The 20,882-nt window shown below is 46.8% G+C and overlaps 1 protein-coding gene across 5 annotated transcripts in view; it reads right to left on the bottom strand.

The window, feature by feature from the left end:
- Window positions 1-16,635, bottom strand: part of LOC143291320 (uncharacterized) — a 29,324-nt gene extending 12,689 nt beyond the window's left edge. For 2 of the 5 annotated variants that reach the window (XM_076601182.1, XM_076601183.1), the window contains exons 1-2: window positions 9,700-10,564; window positions 1,218-1,465 (exon numbers count right to left, since the gene is read on the bottom strand). In XM_076601182.1, the coding sequence (XP_076457297.1) occupies window positions 1,218-1,465; window positions 9,700-10,549 (1,098 nt within the window). In that variant the 5' untranslated portion in view covers window positions 10,550-10,564. Of the gene's footprint in view, window positions 1-1,217; window positions 1,466-5,728; window positions 5,972-9,699; window positions 10,565-16,498 lie in introns of those variants that run through there. The other 3 variants (XM_076601184.1, XM_076601186.1, XM_076601185.1) reach the window with 3 other exon arrangements.
- Between the last annotated feature and the right edge of the window lie 4,247 nt (window positions 16,636-20,882).

Here is a 20,882-nt window from a genome sequence, read left to right as displayed (position 1 = left end):
GTGGTATGATGCACTGTTGTGTGGTATGATGCCCTGTTGTGTGGTATGATGCACTGTTGTGTGGAATGATGCACTGTTGTGTGGAATGATGCACTGTTGTGTGGTATGATGCACTGTTGTGTGGTATAATGCACTGTTGGTATGATGCACTGTTGTGTGGTATGATGCACTGTTGTGTGGTATGATGCACTGTTGTGTGTGTGGTATGATGCACTGTTGTGTGGTATGATGCACTGTTGTGTGGTATGATGCACTGTTGTGTGTGTGGTATGATGCACTGTTGTGTGGTATAATGCACTGTTGTGTGGTATGATGCACTGTTGTGTGGTATGATGCACTGTTGTGTGTGTGGTATGATGCACTGTTGTGTGGTATGATGCACTGTTGTGTGTGTGGTATGATGCCCTGTTGTGTGGTATGATGCACTGTTGTGTGGTATGATGCACTGTTGTGTGTGTGGTATGATGCACTGTTGTACATGTGTTGGTCAATGTGAGGCGCTGAAAGCCCATCATATCGGGGAGTTTGCGCCATATAAGAAAAATGTATTATTATGATAATGATGATAACGGTGACGATGATGATGATGATTATTGTTATTATTATTACCATTAGTATCGTCATCATCACCATCACCTTCATCATCATCATCATCACCATCATCATCATCACCACCATCACCGCCACCATCATCACCACCATCATCATCATCACCATAACCATCACCACCATCATCGCCATCGCCATCATCATCATCGCCATCATCATCGCCATCACCACCATCACCATCATCATTACCATCATCATCATCATCATCGCCATCATCATCATCACCACCATCATCATCACCTCCATCATCATCATCGCCATCACCACCATCATCATCACCACCATCACCATCATCGCCATCACCACCATCACCATCACCACCATCATCGCCATCACCACCATCACCATCACCACCATCATCATCACCACGATCACCATCATCGCCATCATCACCACCATCACCATCACCATCATCACCACCATCATCACCACCATCATCATCATCGCCATCACCACCATCACCATCACTACCATCACCACCATCATCATCACCACCATCACCACCATCATCACCACCATCATCACCACCATCATCACCATCATTACCATCACCATCATCACCACCACCATCACCACCATCACCAGTGGCAGTCCAGCCGGCCAGGTACCTTCACAATGGCGTCGTTCTCCAAAAGTCGCTGCACGCCGCCCTCTGTCATCAGCTTCCTGTTCGTCTGGATGTCGAAGAGGAAGACGTGGGCCGAGCGGGTGGCGACCTGCAGCAGGGTGAGCGGCCCGGTACGGCTCAGGTGGACCCCCTCCGTGTCCACGGCCACAACCCCCTCCCTCTCCAGACCGCTCACTGCCGCCCGGCATTCCGCCACACTGTCCACCACTGTCACCTGCATGCTGCTTCCTGGACACACCACACCCCACCCCACCCCACCCCACACACCACCACACACCACACCACACCACACCACACCCCACACCACCACACACCCCACCCCACCCCACACCACACAACACAACACACACCACCCCACCCCACCCCACACCACACACCACCCCACACCACAACACACCACACCACAACACACGAAATGACTTTTATTCAACCAGGAAAATGAGATAAATAATTTAAAAGGTTTCTTTTTTCCACCTAGCCCTGGGCAAAAAAGAAAAGTACAAACGTATCGAAAAAGGTATAAAAAAAAACACACGAAAAACACACAAAAACAACAAAAAACAAAAAAACAAAAAAAACTTAATCGAAGAAACAAACTAACAAAAAAAACACAGTGGGATCACACACACCTACTGGCCAACACATACACATACAATAATTATGTTGATGTTAAGAAACAATGACATAGATGAAACATCATGCATTCCTGACATAATGAGAGACTGGTGGGAACAGAATGAACAAACACCATGTGAGGAACAATCAATCCGTCACTGACTTCAATCCGTCACTGACTTGAACAGAATGAACAAACACCATGTGAGGAACAATCAATCCGTCACTGACTTGAACAGAATGAACAAACACCATGTGAGGAACAATCAATCCGTCATTGACTTGAACAGAATGAACAAACACCATGTGAGGAACAATCAATCCGTCATTGACTTGAACAGAATGAACAAACACCATGTGAGGAACAATCAATCCGTCATTGACTTGAACAGAATGAACAAACACCATGTGAGGAACAATCAATCCGTCATTGACTTCAATCCGTCACTGACTTGAACAGAATGAACAAACACCATGTGAGGAACAATCAATCCGTCATTGACTTGAACAGAATGAACAAACACCATGTGAGGAACAATCAATCCGTCATTGACTTGAACAGAATGAACAAACACTATGTGAGGAACAATCAATCCATCATTGACTTCAATCCGTCATTGACTTGAACAGAATGAACAAACACTATGTGAGGAACAATCAATCCGTCACTGACTTGAACAGAATGAACAAACACCATGTGAGGAACAATCAATCCGTCATTGACTTGAACAGAATGAACAAACACTATGTGAGGAACAATCAATCCGTCACTGACTTGAACAGAATGAACAAACACTATGTGAGGAACAATCAATCCGTCACTGACTTGAACAGAATGAACAAACACTATGTGAGGAACAATCAATCCGTCACTGACTTGAACAGAATGAACAAACACCATGTGAGGAACAATCAATCCGTCATTGACTTGAACAGAGATAAACCCGGCAGCTAATCATTTGTGTTACATCACAGCTATTCCGTGTTCTTCCAGACAGACAGGCAAGCAGACAGACAGGCAGACTGACAGACTGACAGGTAGATAGACAGACAGGCAGACAGACAGACAGGCAGGCAGACAGGCAGACAGACAGGCAGGCAGACAGACAGGCAGGATCCTATCTGTTTGCAAAATCAGTTTCAAAGAGGTGTCGATGCGTGCTGACTGAAGAACCCTGAGAAAAGAACGATCTCTCAAGTTTCGGTTTCAGTTTCAGTTTCAAAGTGTCAAAGCGCGCGGAAAACAAGTCTTGAGAAAAGAACAGTACCTCAAGTTTCAGTTTTACTTTCAGTTTCAAGGTGGCAAGGCGTTGGAAGTGAATGATCCTGAGAAAACAACAGAATCTCAACTTTCAGTGTTCAGGACGAGTCAAGGCGTGCACACTGTCTATTTACGGCACGCTGCACCCGCTTAAAAAAGGAGCAGATGCCTGACCTACACATAAACCCAAGGCGCTGGTCAGGCCTAGACAGCCCGCCCTAGGTTTGTGTCAGGCCTAGACAGCCCGCCCTAGGTTTGTGTCAGGCCTAGACAGCCCGCCCCAGGTTTGTGTCGGGCCTAGACAGCCCGCCCTAGGTTTGTGTCGGGCCTAGACAGCCCGCCCTAGGTTTGTGTCAGGCCTAGACAGCCCGCCCTAGGTTTGTGTCAGGCCTAGACAGCCCGCCCCAGTTTTGTGTCGGGCCTAGACAGCCTGCTCTAGGTTTGTGTCAGTACTAGACAGCCCGCCCTAGGTTTGTGTCAGGCCTAGACAGCCTGCCCTAGGTTTGTGTCAGGCCTAGACAGCCTGCTCTAGGTTTATGTCAGGCCTTGACAGCCTCCCCTAGGTTTGTGTCAGGCCTAGACAGCCTGCCCTAGGTTTGTGTTAGGCCTAGACAGCCTCCCCTAGGTTTATGGCAGGCCTTGACAGCCTGCCCTAGGTTTATGGCAGGCCTTGACAGCCTCCCCTAGGTTTGTGTCAGGCCTAGACAGCCTCCCCTAGGTTTGTGTCAGGCCTAGACAGCCTCCCCTAGGTTTGTGTCAGGCCTAGACAGCCTGCCCTAGGTTTGTGTCAGGCCTAGACAGCCTGCCCTAGGTTTGTGCCAGGCCTAGACAGCCTGCCCTAGGTTTGTGTCAGGCCTAGACAGCCTGCCCTAGGTTTGTGTCAGACCTAGACAGCCTGCCATAGGTTTGTGTCAGGCCTAGACAGCCTGCCCTAACAACACCTACTACTGGCTACAATCTAACTGTATTTTATCATTGGCCATGTCCACTACTGGCCACAATCTAACAATTGTATCATTGGCCATGTCTACTACTGGCCACAATCTAACTGTATTTTATCATTGGTCATATCTACTACTGGCCACAATCTATTTTATCATTGGTCATGTCTACTACTGGCCACAATCTAACTATCTTATCATTGGTCATGTCTACTACTGGCCATAATCTAACTATTTTATCATTGGTCATGTCTACTACTGGCCACAATCTAACTATTTTATCATTGGTCATGTCTACTACTGGCCACAATCTAACTATTTTATCATTGGTCATGTCTACTACTGGCCACAATCTAACTATCTTATCATTGGTCATGTCTACTACTGGCCACAATCTAACTATTTTATCATTGGTCATGTCCACTACTGGCCACAATCTAACTATTTTATCATTGGTCATGTCCACTACTGGCCACAATCTAACTATTTTATCATTGGTCATGTCCACTACTGGCCACAATCTAACTATCTTATCATTGGTCATGTCCACTACTGGCCACAATCTAACTATCTTATCATTGGTCATGTCTACTACTGGCCACAATCTAACTATCTTATCATTGGTCATGTCCACTACTGGCCACAATCTAACTGTATTTTATCATTGGTCATGTCTACTACTGGCTACAATCTAACTGTATTTTATCATTGGTCATGTCCACTACTGGCCACAATCTAACTATTTTATCATTGGTCATGTCTACTACTGGCCACAATCTAACTGTATCTTATCATTGGTCATATCTACTACTGGCCACAATCTATTTTATCATTGGTCATGTCTACTACTGGCCACAATCTAACTATTTTATCATTGGTCATGTCCACTACTGGCCACAATCTAACTATCTTATCATTGGTCATGTCTACTACTGGCCACAATCTAACTGTATTTTATCATTGGTCATGTCTACTACTGGCTACAATCTAACTATTTTATCATTGGTCATGTCTACTACTGGCCACAATCTAACTATCTTATCATTGGTCATGTCTACTACTGGCCACAATCTAACTATTTTATCATTGGTCATGTCTACTACTGGCCACAATCTAACTATTTTATCATTGGTCATGTCTACTACTGGCCACAATCTAACTATTTTATCATTGGTCATGGCTACTACAGCCACAGTCTAACTGTATTTTATCATTGGTCATGGCTTTGCTGCATTAGGAATCCTTGACATCTGGTTACTACTGCTGATCATTGCTGACGACCATCCACATGGAATTTAGACCCAGGGGAACATAGACCTGATGAAACATAGACATGGTAAACATAGACCTGATGAAACATAGACATGATAAACATAGACCTGATGAAACATAGACATGGGGAACATAGACCTGATGAAACATAGACACAGGGGAACATAGACCTTGGTAAACATAGACATAGGTAAACATAGAAAACCTCCAGTTTATTGTTCTGACACGTCAGCTGAGTGAAACCACTTCCAACACGATCGGGAAAAACAGGCACAGTTGGATTGCTGATCCAATATTAAGGAAACAAATGACGTGCGCTCTCTCAAGTTTGTACACACTTGAAAAGAAAAGCAAAACTGCTCACTTGACAGGAGGAGAAAGAGAATGAAAAAGGTGGCCCACCTCTGTACAACACGCCAATGTGCTCGCCTTGTGAAGGTTAGTTAAATGTCGATTTTTTTAAAATTGTGAACGACCACACCAACACGTACTAGCACACTGTAAACCAGTCCTTCACCTTGCTAAATAATGTAGGTGTTTGTTATCAGTGCAGATCACACACCATTTGGGGCTGTTTGCTGGAAAGAAACCAGTTCTTCATATTTCAACTGTGCGTTGGATGTGCATCAACTTTCGCTTTCTCTTCTGCCGAAACCATACTCACCGTATTCTGGGAAACATGATTATAATCAAAGCTATGTGTTGAAGATTAACACACACGCGCGCGCGCGCGCGCGCACACACACACACACACTATCCACTGTGTACAGACTAACAACACCCACTGTGTACAGACTGACAACACCCACTGTGCACAGACTGACAACACCCACTGTGTACAGACTGACAACACCCACTGTGTACTGACTGACAACACCCACTGCACACAGACTGACAACACCCACTGTGTACAGACTGACAACACCCACTGCACACAGACTGACAACACCCACTGTGTACTGACTGACAACACCCACTGTGTACAGACTGACAACACCCACTGTGTACAGACTGACAACACCCACTGCGCACAGACTGACAACACCCACTGTGTACAGACTGACAACACCCACTGTGTACAGACTGACAACACCCACTGTGTACAGACTGACAACACCCACTGTGTACTGACTGACAACACCCACTGCACACAGACTGACAACACCCACTGTGCACAGACTGACAACACCCACTGTGTACAGACAGACTGACAACACCCTCTGTGCACAGACAGACTGACAACACCCACTGCACACAGACTGACAACACCCACTGTGTACAGACAGACTGACAACACCCACTGTGTACAGACTGACAACACCCACTGCACACAGACTGACAACACCCACTGTGTACAGACAGACTGACAACACCCACTGCACACAGACTGACAACACCCACTGTGCACAGACAGACTGACAACACCCACTGTGTACAGACTGACAACACCCACTGTGTACAGACAGACTGACAACACCCACTGCACACAGACTGACAACACCCACTGTGTACAGACTGACAACACCCACTGCACACAGACTGACAACACCCACTGTGCACAGACAGACTGACAACACCCACTGTGTACAGACTGACAACACCCACTGTGTACAGACTGACAACACCCACTGTGCACAGACAGACTGACAACACCCACTGTGCACAGACAGACTGACAACACCCACTGTGTACAGACTGACAACACCCACTGCACACAGACTGACAACACCCACTGTGTACAGACAGACTGACAACACCCACTGCACACAGACTGACAACACCCACTGTGCACAGACAGACTGACAACACCCACTGTGTACAGACTGACAACACCCACTGTGTACAGACAGACTGACAACACCCACTGTGTACAGACTGACAACACCCACTGCACACAGACTGACAACACCCACTGTGTACAGACAGACTGACAACACCCACTGTGTACAGACTGACAACACCCACTGCACACAGACTGACAACACCCACTGTGTACAGACAGACTGACAACACCCACTGCACACAGACTGACAACACCCACTGTGTACAGACAGACTGACAACACCCACTGTGTACAGACAGACTGACAACACCCACTATGTACAGACAGACAACACCCACTGTGTACAGACAGACAACACCCACTGTGTACAGACTGACAACACCCACTATGTACAGACAGACTGACAACACCCACTATGTACAGACAGACTGACAACACCCACTGTGCACAGACTGACAACACCCACTATGTACAGACAGACTGACAACACCCACTATGTACAGACAGACTGACAACACCCACTGTGTACAGACTGACAACACCCACTGCACAGAGACTGACAACACCCACTGCACACAGACTGACAACACCCACTGTGTACAGACTGACAACACCCACTGTGTACAGACTGACAACACCCACTGCACAGAGACTGACAACACCCACTGCACACAGACTGACAACACCCACTGTGTACAGACTGACAACACCCACTGTGTACAGACAGACTGACAACACCCACTGTGTACAGACAGACTGACAACACCCACTGTGTACAGACAGACTGACAACACCCACTGCACACAGACTGACAACACCCACTGTGTACAGACTGACAACACCCACTGCACACAGACTGACAACACCCACTGTGTACAGACTGACAACACCCACTGCACACAGACTGACAACACCCACTGTGTACAGACTAACAACACCCACTGTGCACAGACAGACTGACAACACCCACTGCACACAGACTGACAACACCCACTGTGTACAGACTGACAACACCCACTGTGTACAGACTGACAACACCCACTGTGTACTGACTGACAACACCCACTGCACACAGACTGACAACACCCACTGTGCACAGACAGACTGACAACACCCACTGCACACAGACTGACAACACCCACTGTGTACAGACTGACAACACCCACTGTGTACAGACAGACTGTCAACACCCACTGTGAACAGACAGACTGACAACACCCATTGTGTACAGACAGACTGACAACACCCACTGCACACAGACTGACAACACCCACTGTGCACAGACAGACTGACAACACCCACTGCACACAGACTGACAACACCCACTGCACACAGACTGACAACACCCACTGTGCACAGACAGACTGACAACACCCACTGTGCACAGACAGACTGACAACACCCACTGCATACAGACTGACAACACCCACTGCACACAGACTGACAACACCCACTGTGCACAGACAGACTGACAACACCCACTGCACACAGACTGACAACACCCACTGTGCACAGACAGACTGACAACACCCACTGCACACAGACTGACAACACCCACTGTGTACAGACTGACAACACCCACTGCACACAGACTGACAACACCCACTGTGTACAGACTGACAACACCCACTGTGTACAGACAGACTGACAACACCCACTGCACACAGACTGACAACACCCACTGCACACAGACTGACAACACCCACTGTGTACAGACTGACAACACCCACTGCACACAGACTGACAACACCCACTGTGCACAGACAGACTGACAACACCCACTGCACACAGACTGACAACACCCACTGTGTACAGACTGACAACACCCACTGCACACAGACTGACAACACCCATTGTGTACAGACTGACAACACCCACTGTGCACAGACAGACTGACAACACCCACTGCACACAGACTGACAACACCCACTGTGTACAGACTGACAACACCCACTGCACACAGACTGACAACACCCATTGTGTACAGACTGACAACACCCACTGCACACAGACTGACAACACCCACTGTGTACAGACTGACAACACCCACTGTGCACAGACAGACTGACAACACCCACTGTGCACAGACAGACTGACAACACCCACTGTGCACAGACAGACTGACAACACCCACTGTGTACAGACAGACAACACCCACTGTGTACAGACAGACAACACCCACTGTGTACAGACTGACAACACCCACTGCACACAGACTGACAACACCCACTGTGTACAGACTGACAACACCCACTGCACACAGACTGACAACACCCACTGTGTACAGACTGACAACACCCACTGCACACAGACTGACAACACCCACTGTGTACAGACTGACAACACCCACTGCACACAGACTGACAACACCCACTGTGTACAGACTGACAACACCCACTGCACACAGACTGACAACACCCACTGTGTACAGACTGACAACACCCACTGCACACAGACTGACAACACCCACTGTGTACAGACTGACAACACCCACTGCACACAGACTGACAACACCCACTGTGTACAGACTGACAACACCCACTGCACACAGACTGACAACACCCACTGCACACAGACTGACAACACCCACTGTGTACAGACTGACAACTGCCAACTCGGCCAAAGTTGACGTCTCCTGATGTCCGCTGGCGGTCATGTTCCCCTCGGTCTTTGTTGTTCCCCAAGAGGCACGTTCTCCAAGGACTTTGTTCCCCAAGGGGCACGTTCTCCAAGGACTTTGTTCCCCAAGGGGCACGTTCTCCAAGGACTTTGTTCCCCCAGGTCTTTGTTGTTCCCCAAGGGGCACGTTCTCCAAGGACTTTGTTCCCCCAGGTCTTTGTTGTTCCCCAAGGGGCACGTTCTCCAAGGACTTTGTTCCCCCAGGTCTTTGTTGTTCCCCAAGGGGCACGTTCTCCAAGGACTTTGTTCCCCCAGGTCTTTGTTGTTCCCCAAGGGGCACGTTCTCCAAGGACTTTGTTCCCCCAGGTCTTTGTTGTTCCCCAAGGGGCACGTTCTCCAAGGACTTTGTTCCCCCAGGTCTTTGTTGTTCCCCAAGGGGCACGTTCTCCAAGGACTTTGTTCCCCCAGGTCTTTGTTGTTCCCCAAGGGGCACGTTCTCCAAGGACTTTGTTCCCCTCGGTCTTTGTTGTTCCCCAAGGGGCACGTTCTCCAAGGACTTTGTTCCCCCAGGTCTTTGTTGTTCCCCAAGGGGCACGTTCTCCAAGGACTTTGTTCCCCAAGGGGCACGTTCTCCAAGGACTTTGTTCCCCCAGGTCTTTGTTGTTCCCCAAGGGGCACGTTCTCCAAGGACTTTGTTCCCCCAGGTCTTTGTTTCCCGAAGTGTATATTCCTAAGGGACTTTGTTCCCAAAGGTGTATGTTCCCCCAGGTCTTTGTTCCCCAAAGTGTATGTTCCCCCAGGTCAGACTGCTTTGTTTCCATTGTTGACCACTTCGTGTTCAGACTGCTTTGTTTTGATGATGTTGGTGATGGAGAAGAAGAAGAAGAAGAAGAAGAAGAAGAAGAAGAAGAAGAAGAAGAAGGAGGAGGAGGAGGAGGAGGAGGAGGAGGAGGAGGACTGTAACTGTATCGTCAACAGCAAAAGCACAATGATAACAACAGCAACACTACATAAGGACCAGTACTGTCACCACTGACAACAACAACAACTAAACAAAGACAATGATAACAACTGCAACAACACTACATAAGGACCAGTACTGTCACCACTGACAACAACAATAACTAAACAAAGACAATGACAACAACTGCAACAACACTACATAAGGACTAGTACTGTCACCATTGATAACAACAATAACTAAACAAAGACAATGATAACAACTGCAACAACACTACATATGGACTAGTACTATCACCATTGACAACAACAATAACTAAACAAAGACAATGATAACAACTGCAACAACACTACATAAGGACCAGTACTGTCACCACAACAACAACAACTAAACAAAGACAATGATAACAACTGCAACAACACTACATAAGGACCAGTACTGTCACCATTGACAACAACAATAACTAAACAAAGACAATGACAACAACTGCAACAACACTACATAAGGACCAGTACTGTCACCACTGACAACAACAACAACTAAACAAAGACAATGACAACATCAACACTACATAAGGACCAGTACTGTCACCACTTACAACAACAATAAGTAAACAAAGACAATGATAACAACTGCAACAACACTACATAAGGACCAGTACTGTCACCACTGACAACAACAATAACTAAACAAAGACAATGATAACAACTGCAACAACACTACATAAGGACCAGTACTGTCACCACTGACAACAACAACAACTAAACAAAGACAATGATAACAACTGCAACAACACTACATAAGGACCAGTACTGTCACCACTGACAACAACAACTAAACAAAGACAATGATAACAACTGCAACAACACTACATAAGGACCAGTACTGTCACCATTGACAACAACAATAACTAAACAAAGACAATGACAACAACTGCAACAACACTACATAAGGACCAGTACTGTCACCACTGACAACAACAACAACTAAACAAAGACAATGACAACATCAACACTACATAAGGACCAGTACTGTCACCACTTACAACAACAATAACTAAACAAAGACAATGATAACAACTGCAACAACACTACATAAGGACCAATACTGTCACCACTGACAACAACAATAACTAAACAAAGACAATGATAACAACTGCAACAACACTACATAAGGACCAGTACTGTCACCACTGACAACAACAATAACTAAACAAAGACAATGACAACAACTACAGCAACACTACATAAGGACCAGTACTGTCACCACTGACAACAACAACAACTAAACAACAATAATGTACTGACAGCATCGATCTCTGCCGTATAAATTCAGTCGTATTGTTACACTATGATATCATTAAAGTAGGCCTATCATCGTTACATAATGATATCATTACAGTAGGCCTATCATCGTTACATAATGATATCATTACAGTAGGCCTATCATCATTACATAATTATATCATTACAGTAGGCCTATCATCGTAACATAATGATATCATTACAGTAGGCCTATCATCGTAACATAATGATATCATGACAGTTGGCCTATCATCGTAACATAATAATATCATTACAGTAGGCCTATCATCGTAACATAATGATATCATTACAGTAGGCCTATCATCGTAACATAATGATATCATTACAGTAGGCCTATTATTGTAACATAATGATATCATTACAGTAGCGCTATCATCGTAACATAATGATATCATTACAGTAGGCCTATCATCGTAAGATAATGATATCATGACAGTAGGCCTATCATCGTTACATAATGATATCATTACAGTAGGCCTATTACCGTTACATAATGATATCATTACAGTAGGCCTATCATCGTATTGTTACATAATGATATCATTACAGTAGGCCTATTTCCGTTACATAATGATATCATTACAGTAGGCCTATCATCGTATTGTTACATAATGATATCACTACAGTAGGCCTATCATCGTATTGTTACATAATGATATCACTACAGTAGGCCTATTATCGTATTGTTACATGATATCATTACAGTAGGCCTATCATCGTATTGTTACATAATGATATCATTACAGTAGGCCTATCATCGTATTGTTACACAATGATATCCTTACAGTAGGCCTATCAGCGTATTGTTACATAATAATATCATTACAGTAGTCCTATCAGCGTATTGTTACATTATGATATCATTACAGTAGGCCTATCATCATATTGTTACATTATGATATCATTACAGTAGGCCTATCATCGTATTGTTACATAATGATATCATTACAGTAGTCCTATCATCGTATTGTTACACATTGATATCATTACAGTAGGCCTATCATCGTATTGTTACATTATGATATCATTACAGTAGGCCTATCATCATATTGTTACATTATGATATCATTACAGTAGGCCTGTCATCGTATTGTTACATAATGATATCATTACAGTAGGCCTATCATCGTATTGTTACACACTGATATCATTACAGTAGGCCTATCATCGTATTGTTACATAATGATATCATTACAGTAGGCCTATCAGCGTATTGTTACATAATGATATCATTACAGTAGGCCTGTCATCGTATTGTTACATAATGATATCATTACAGTAGGCCTATCAGCGTATTGTTACATAATGATGTCATTACAGTAGGCCTATCATCGTATTGTTACATAATGATATCATTACAGTAGGCCTATCATCGTATTGTTACATAATGATACCATTACAGTAGGCCTATCAGGGTATTGTTACATAATGATATCATTACAGTAGGCCTATCAGCGTATTGTTACATAATGATGTCATTACAGTAGGCCTATCATCGTATTGTTACATAATGATATCATTACAGTAGGCCTATCAGCGTATTGTTACATAATGATGTCATTACAGTAGGCCTATCAACGTATTGTTACATAATGATATCATTACAGTAGGCCTATCATCGTATTGTTACATAATGATACCATTACAGTAGGCCTATCATCGTATTGTTACATAATGATGTCATTACAGTAGGCCTATTATCGTATTGTTACATAATGATATCATTACAGTAGGCCTATCATCGTATTGTTACATAATGACATCATTACAGTAGGCCTATCATCGTATTGTTACATAATGATATCATTACAGTAGGCCTATCATCTCCCATGTGCTGTCAATCGTCAGCCAGCCACACTTCAAATGTGACACTTATCAAGTTAATCATCTGGATGACAGTGGACATTCTTGTCAGTCACTCCCTTGCCTGAACCACTGAGAAATGCTGTGCTTGTTGCATACACTGACTGAACCACTGAGAAATGCTGTGCCTTTTGCATACACTGACTCCCTGCCTGAACCACTGAGAAATGCTGTGCTTTTTGCATACACTGACTCCTTGCCTGAACCACTGAGAAATGCTGTGCTTTTTGCATACACTGACTCCTTGCCTGAACCACTGAGAAATGCTGTGCTTTTTGCATACACTGACTCCTTGCCTGAACCACTGAGAAATGCTGTGCTTTTTGCATACACTGACTGAACCACTGAGAAATGCTGTGCTTTTTGCATACACTGACTGAACCACTGAGAAGTGCTGTGCTTTTTGCATACACTGCCTGAACCACTGAGAAATGCTGTGCTTTTTGCATACACTGACTGAACCACTGAGAAGTGCTGTACTTGTTGCATACACTGACTGAACCACTGAGAAGTGTTGTACTTGTTGCATACACTGACTCCCTGCCTGAACCACTGAGAAGTGTTGTACTTGTTGCATACACTGACTGAACCACTGAGAAGTGTTGTACTTGTTGCATACACTGACTCCCTGCCTGAACCACTGAGAAGTGTTGTACTTGTTGCATACACTGACTGAACCACTGAGAAGTGCTGTACTTGTTGCATACACTGACTGAACCACTGAGAAGTGCTGTACGTGTTGCTTACACTGACTCCCTGGCTGAACCACTGAGAAGTGTTGTACTTGTTGCATACACTGACTGAACCACTGAGAAGTGTTGTACTTGTTGCATACACTGACTGAACCACTGAGAAGTGCTGTACTTGTTGCATACACTGACTCCCTGCCTGAACCACTAAGAAGTGCTGTGCTTTTTGCATACACTGACTCCCTGCCTGAACCACTGAGAAGTGCTGTACTTGTTGCATACACTGACTGCCTGAACCACTGAGAAGTGCTGTACTTGTTGCATACACTGACTGCCTGCCTGAACCACTGAGAAGTGTTGTACTTGTTGCATACACTGACTGAACCACTGAGAAGTGTTGCACTTGTTGCATACACTGACTGAACCACTGAGAAGTGCTGTACTTGTTGCATACACTGACTCCCTGCCTGAACCACTGAGAAGTGTTGTACTTGTTGCATACACTGACTGAACCACTGAGAAGTGTTGCACTTGTTGCATACACTGACTGAACCACTGAGAAGTGCTGTACTTGTTGCATACACTGACTCCCTGCCTGAACCACTGAGAAGTGTTGTACTTGTTGCATACACTGACTGAACCACTGAGAAGTGCTGTACTTGTTGCATACACTGACTCCCTGCCTGAACCACTGAGAAGTGCTGTACTTGTTGCATACACTGACTACCTGAACCACTGAGAAGTGCTGTACTTGTTGCATACACTGACCCCCTTCCTGAACCACTGAGAAGTGTTGTACTTGTTGCATACACTGACTGAACCACTGAGAAGTGTTGTACTTGTTGCATACACTGACTGAACCACTGAGAAGTGCTGTACTTGTTGCATACACTGACTCCCTGCCTGAACCACTAAGAAGTGCTGTGCTTTTTGCATACACTGACTCCCTGCCTGAACCACTGAGAAGTGCTGTACTTGTTGCATACACTGACTGCCTGAACCACTGAGAAGTGCTGTACTTGTTGCATACACTGACTGCCTGCCTGAACCACTGAGAAGTGTTGTACTTGTTGCATACACTGACTGAACCACTGAGAAGTGTTGCACTTGTTGCATACACTGACTGAACCACTGAGAAGTGCTGTACTTGTTGCATACACTGACTCCCTGCCTGAACCACTGAGAAGTGTTGTACTTGTTGCATACACTGACTGAACCACTGAGAAGTGTTGCACTTGTTGCATACACTGACTGAACCACTGAGAAGTGCTGTACTTGTTGCATACACTGACTCCCTGCCTGAACCACTGAGAAGTGTTGTACTTGTTGCATACACTGACTGAACCACTGAGAAGTGCTGTACTTGTTGCATACACTGACTCCCTGCCTGAACCACTGAGAAGTGCTGTACTTGTTGCATACACTGACTACCTGAACCACTGAGAAGTGCTGTACTTGTTGCATACACTGACCCCCTTCCTGAACCACTGAGAAGTGTTGTACTTTTTGCATACACTGACACCCTGCCTGAACCACTGAGAAGTGCTGTACTTGTTGCATACACTGACACCCTGCCTGAACCACTGAGAAGTGTTGTACTTGTTGCATACACTGACACCCTGCCTGAACCACTGAGAAGTGTTGTACTTGTTGCATACACTGACTCCCTGTCTGAACCACTGAGAAGTGTTGTACTTGTTGCATACACTGACTCCCTGAGCTTTGCTGGCTCTCTTTTACAGTTGGTGACGTCATCACATCAGGCAGAACGGCGGTGTCCACTGCTGATCGTTTTACTTGTCTGTCTGTTTGTCTGTCTGTCAAAGAAACTCGGGTGACAAAGATAGGCGATGCCACCCAACCTGTGGTGTTATTAAGTATGAACAAAAGCGACATGTGGGTGATAAGTTGGCTGAATGAACTTTGTCTCACCTTGATCACAATGTGGACTTGAACTGCACGTACTGTGAATGGAATGTTTGGTCTTGCTGTCGACGTGATCGTCCTTGCTGTGGCGTGCGGCGCTGCTGACTACCTGCGCAGTTGTGCAGTGAAGTGTGCTGTGTGTTTGGTAGGCCTTACCACTCCACACCCCATCTCGTCATCCTGTATCGAATGTGGGCCTCTCTCTGTCTCTGTCTCTCTGCCTCTGTCTCTGTCTCTGTCTCTCTGTCTCTGTCTCTCTGCCTCTGTCTGCACATGGGCGCGCTCTTTAGTGGGCGTGTGTGTCAGCTGGTTAGGTAAGGAAGGCGGGGTGGGTGTGCATGTGTCGTGCACGTGCGCGTGTGTGCGTGCGTGCGCGCGAGCGCGTGTGTGTGTGTGCGTGCGTGCGTGTGGTTCGCGCGTGTGCGTGCAAGTGTTTGTGTGTGAGGATTGGGGGGGAGTAAACGTGTGTGTGCGTGTAACCTACGTGCATGTTGGCGCGCACCAAGACGAACATTTGTGTGTGTGTGTGTGTGTGTGTGTGTGTCGGTGTACAGAGCGCGCGCGGACGGCGTGCATCAACAGCGAGGTGAAGTGACACGGACAGAAATGGGTGGTCCTGTTCCTGGAAGTGTATCGGCTCTGTGTTCACTGGAACAGGGCCACTTGCTGTTTCCTCCCTTCAGTCGCCGTGCTGAGAATAAAGCAAAACTAAACGAAAACTGCTTGCTAGCTGCATGCTTAAGAGAGAGGGGGCTGTCTCACATCTACCCTACCATTCCAAATACATTGTGTGTGTGTGTGTGTGTGTGTGTGTGTGTGTGTACGCGCGCGTGGTCAGGTCAGGTCAGGTCATTAGATCTGCTACTGGTAACCTGTAATCCAGTACAACCTGTTCAGGGTCGGGTTGCCGGCGACTAAACTGGCACTCCCACCGCTCCCTTCCGGGACTGGTGAGGCGGGTGGCTAGACACCCTTATGGAGATCCATAAAAGGGCGTCGGCTCAGGAGAGCCACCGACGGCCATCTAGCTCCACCGTGCTGTGTGCATGCCACACGCAGTTGGCCCCCGGGGTGTGTCTACCCATGCATGCGAAGTCTGGATCCGGCAGAATCTGCGGAAGAAACCTATCGGTTCAACGGAGAGGAAGGCGGTTACAGCAACGCACTGTGGAGTGCAGAGAGCAAGATGAGACACCGAAAGGATATCTTGGTCATCCACTGCATCCGTGCTCATCCTCCAGTCGTCTCGACTTAGTCTTGCCACTGGAAATTGGTGGACCCGGACGAGAGAGTGAGGTCGACGTTGCGCAACTCCTCTTCACTTTAAACAAACTCATCGCGCAAGTCATCAGTCATCCTAAATGACCTTTCATCCTTCATCATTTCATCACCCCCAAGTCCTGTGGCGACAGGCGAGCAACGAAACGACAGGTGTGGGTACACTGGCAGTCGCAGCCGCAGACCTGCACGCAGGCGGCTCAGGCCATAGGGTCGTTCTTCGTCGACAGGAGCAGCGATGGAGCTCGGCAGCCGTCTGAGCGTCTGAGCAGCCCTCTTTAGGAATGCACTGCTCACCTCCCTGGCATGAGGAAGGGGCTAGAAAAGGTGCCCTAAAAATTGCCTGCTCCATATCACCCTGGCCAGCATACCGCGGCTGGCGGGGACCCTACATCAGCGGTCGAAACAACAAGAAAGAAAAGAAAAAAACAAGGATCGTTCCTCTCACCATTGGTGCTTGGAACATAAGGACTCTCCTGGACAGAGATAACGCGGACAGACCCCAAAGGAGAACGGCACTAGCTGCATCCGAACTCGCCAGATACAACATTGACATCGCAGCCTTGAGTGAGACTCGGCTTGCAGGTGAAGGCGAGCTCTGTGAACGGGGATCTGGTTACACCTTCTTCTGGAGTGGACGAGGAAGCGAAGAGCGACGTGAGGCTGGCGTTGGTTTTGCAGTAAAAACAGCACTTGTCAGCAAGCTAGCTGGAATCCCAAAGGGAGTCAACGATAGGCTTATGACCATGAAACTCCCACTGGCATCTGGCCAGAAGCACCTCACCATTGTTAGTGCCTACGCCCCAACCATGACCAACCCGGATGAAGTGAAGGCGAAGTTCTACGAGGACCTTCACTCTGTCATTGCTGCTATCCCTAAAGCAGACAAGCTCATCATTCTTGGGGACTTCAATGCTAGAGTTGGCTCTGACTACATCTCCTGGGATGGAGTGATTGGAAAGCACGGTGTGGGCCACTGCAACTCAAATGGATTGCTTTTGCTTCAGACCTGTGCAGAGCACGAACTGCTGATAACCAACACAGTTTTCTGCCTCCCTACCCGTAACAGGACGTCATGGATGCACCCTCGCTCAAAGCATTGGCATCTCATCGATTATGTCATCGTCAGGAAAAGGGATAGGCAAGATGTACGTGTAACAAAGACCATGTGCGGCGCCAAGTGTTGGACAGACCATCGCCTTGTAGTCTCGAAGCTGAATATTCGAATCCAGCCCAAGAGACGCCCCCAAGGCCAGAAGGCTCCAAAACGGCTCAACATCGCTAAGCTGAAAAACATCACCATCAAACAGTCCTTTGTGGAGCTGCTGGAAGATCGTCTGGAATCCGCCTCTCTGGACAACCAGAATGTGGAGGACCCTGCGTGAGCTGATCTATAGTACAGCTTCAGAGACCCTGGGACCCATGTCCAGAAAGCACAAAGACTGGTTTGATGAAAACTGTGATGAAATCAAGCAGCTTCTGGATGAGAAACGCCGTCTGCATCAAGCCTACCTGAGCAACCCAAAGTCCACATCAAAAAAGGATGTGTACGATGCCATCCGCAGGACTGTTCAGCAAAAGTTACGCCAGATGCAGGATAAGTGGCTGAGTGACAAAGCTGATGAGATCCAGGGATATGCTGACAGGCACGATATGAAGAGGTTCTATGATGCCTTAAAAGAAGTCTACGGCCCCACATCCTCAGGATCATCCCCCCTCCTCAGTGCAGATGGGAATACCTTGATCACCGAGAAGGAGAAAATTCTCGAACGCTGGGCTGAGCACTTCAACAGTGTCTTAAATCGCCCTTCCTCCATAAATGATGAAGCCATAGACCGTCTCCCACAAGTCCCCATCAACGAAGCACTGGACGATCCGCCAACACCTCTTGAGACCCAGAAAGCAATTCGTCTGCTATCCAGTGGCAAAGCACCTGGCTCAGACTCCATACCAGCAGAGGTCTACAAGAATGGAGGCACTGTGCTGACTGAGAAGCTCCATCAGCTGTACTCACTCATGTGGAAAGAAGAGACGATCCCCCAGGATTTCAAAGATGCATCTATCATTTACTTGTACAAGCGAAAGGGGAACCGGCAAGCCTGTGATAACCATCGGGGCATTTCCTTGCTCTCCATCGCAGGCAAGATACTTGCCAGGATCCTACTAAACCGCCTCACAGCACACCTTGACCAAGGTCATTTGCCTGAGAGCCAATGTGGATTCCGGAAAGAGCGCGGAACCACCGACATGGTGTTTGCTGCAAGGCAGCTGCAAGAGAAATGTCAGGAGCAAAATGCTGATCTGTTCTCCACCTATGTCGACCTCACTAAGGCCTTCGACACCGTGAGTAGAGAGGGACTGTGGAAGATCATGGCCAAGTACGGATGCCCTCGGAAATTTATTTCCTTGGTCAGCCAATTCCATGAAGGCATGCAGGCTCGAGTCCAGGACAATGGCGAAACATCTGCTCCTTTTGCTGTCACAAATGGTGTCAAGCAAGGCTGCGTCCTGGCTCCAACGCTGTTCAGCCTCATGTTCTCTGCAATGCTTACTGATGCCTTCAGAGATGGCGATGTTGGAATCGGCCTAAAGTACCGAACAGATGGTAAGTTGTTTAACCTCAGAAGGCTTCAAGCAAAAACGAAGGTCATGACAGACATCATCAGAGACTTTTTGTTTGCTGATGATTGTGCCCTCAACGCTGGATCTGAAGCTGACATGCAACTCAGCGTTGACAAGTTTGCCACTGCCAGCAGGAACTTCGGCCTTACCATCAGCACGAGGAAAACTGAAGTTCTACATCAGCCAGCCCCAGGGAAACCCTACGTTGAGCCCAACATCACAGTCAACGGTCAGAGACTCAGTGCGGTGGAGCGGTTCACATACCTTGGCAGCACACTGTCACGAAATGCGACCATCGACGATGAAGTGAACGTCAGGATTGCAAGAGCAAGCGCAACTTTTGGTAGACTCAGTGCAAATGTCTGGAACAGAAGAGGCATTAGTCTTGAGACCAAGCTAAAGGTCTACAGAGCAGTAGTTCTCCCCACACTACTGTACGCCTGCGAAACTTGGACAGTGTACCAACGACATGCCAAGAAGCTGAACCACT

Source organism: Babylonia areolata, chromosome 16 (genome assembly GCF_041734735.1).
Source record: "Babylonia areolata isolate BAREFJ2019XMU chromosome 16, ASM4173473v1, whole genome shotgun sequence".
Lineage (NCBI taxonomy): Eukaryota > Metazoa > Mollusca > Gastropoda > Neogastropoda > Buccinidae > Babylonia > Babylonia areolata.
Note: the sequence above shows the minus strand (reverse complement) of the source record. Positions and strands in the feature narration are given on the sequence as shown.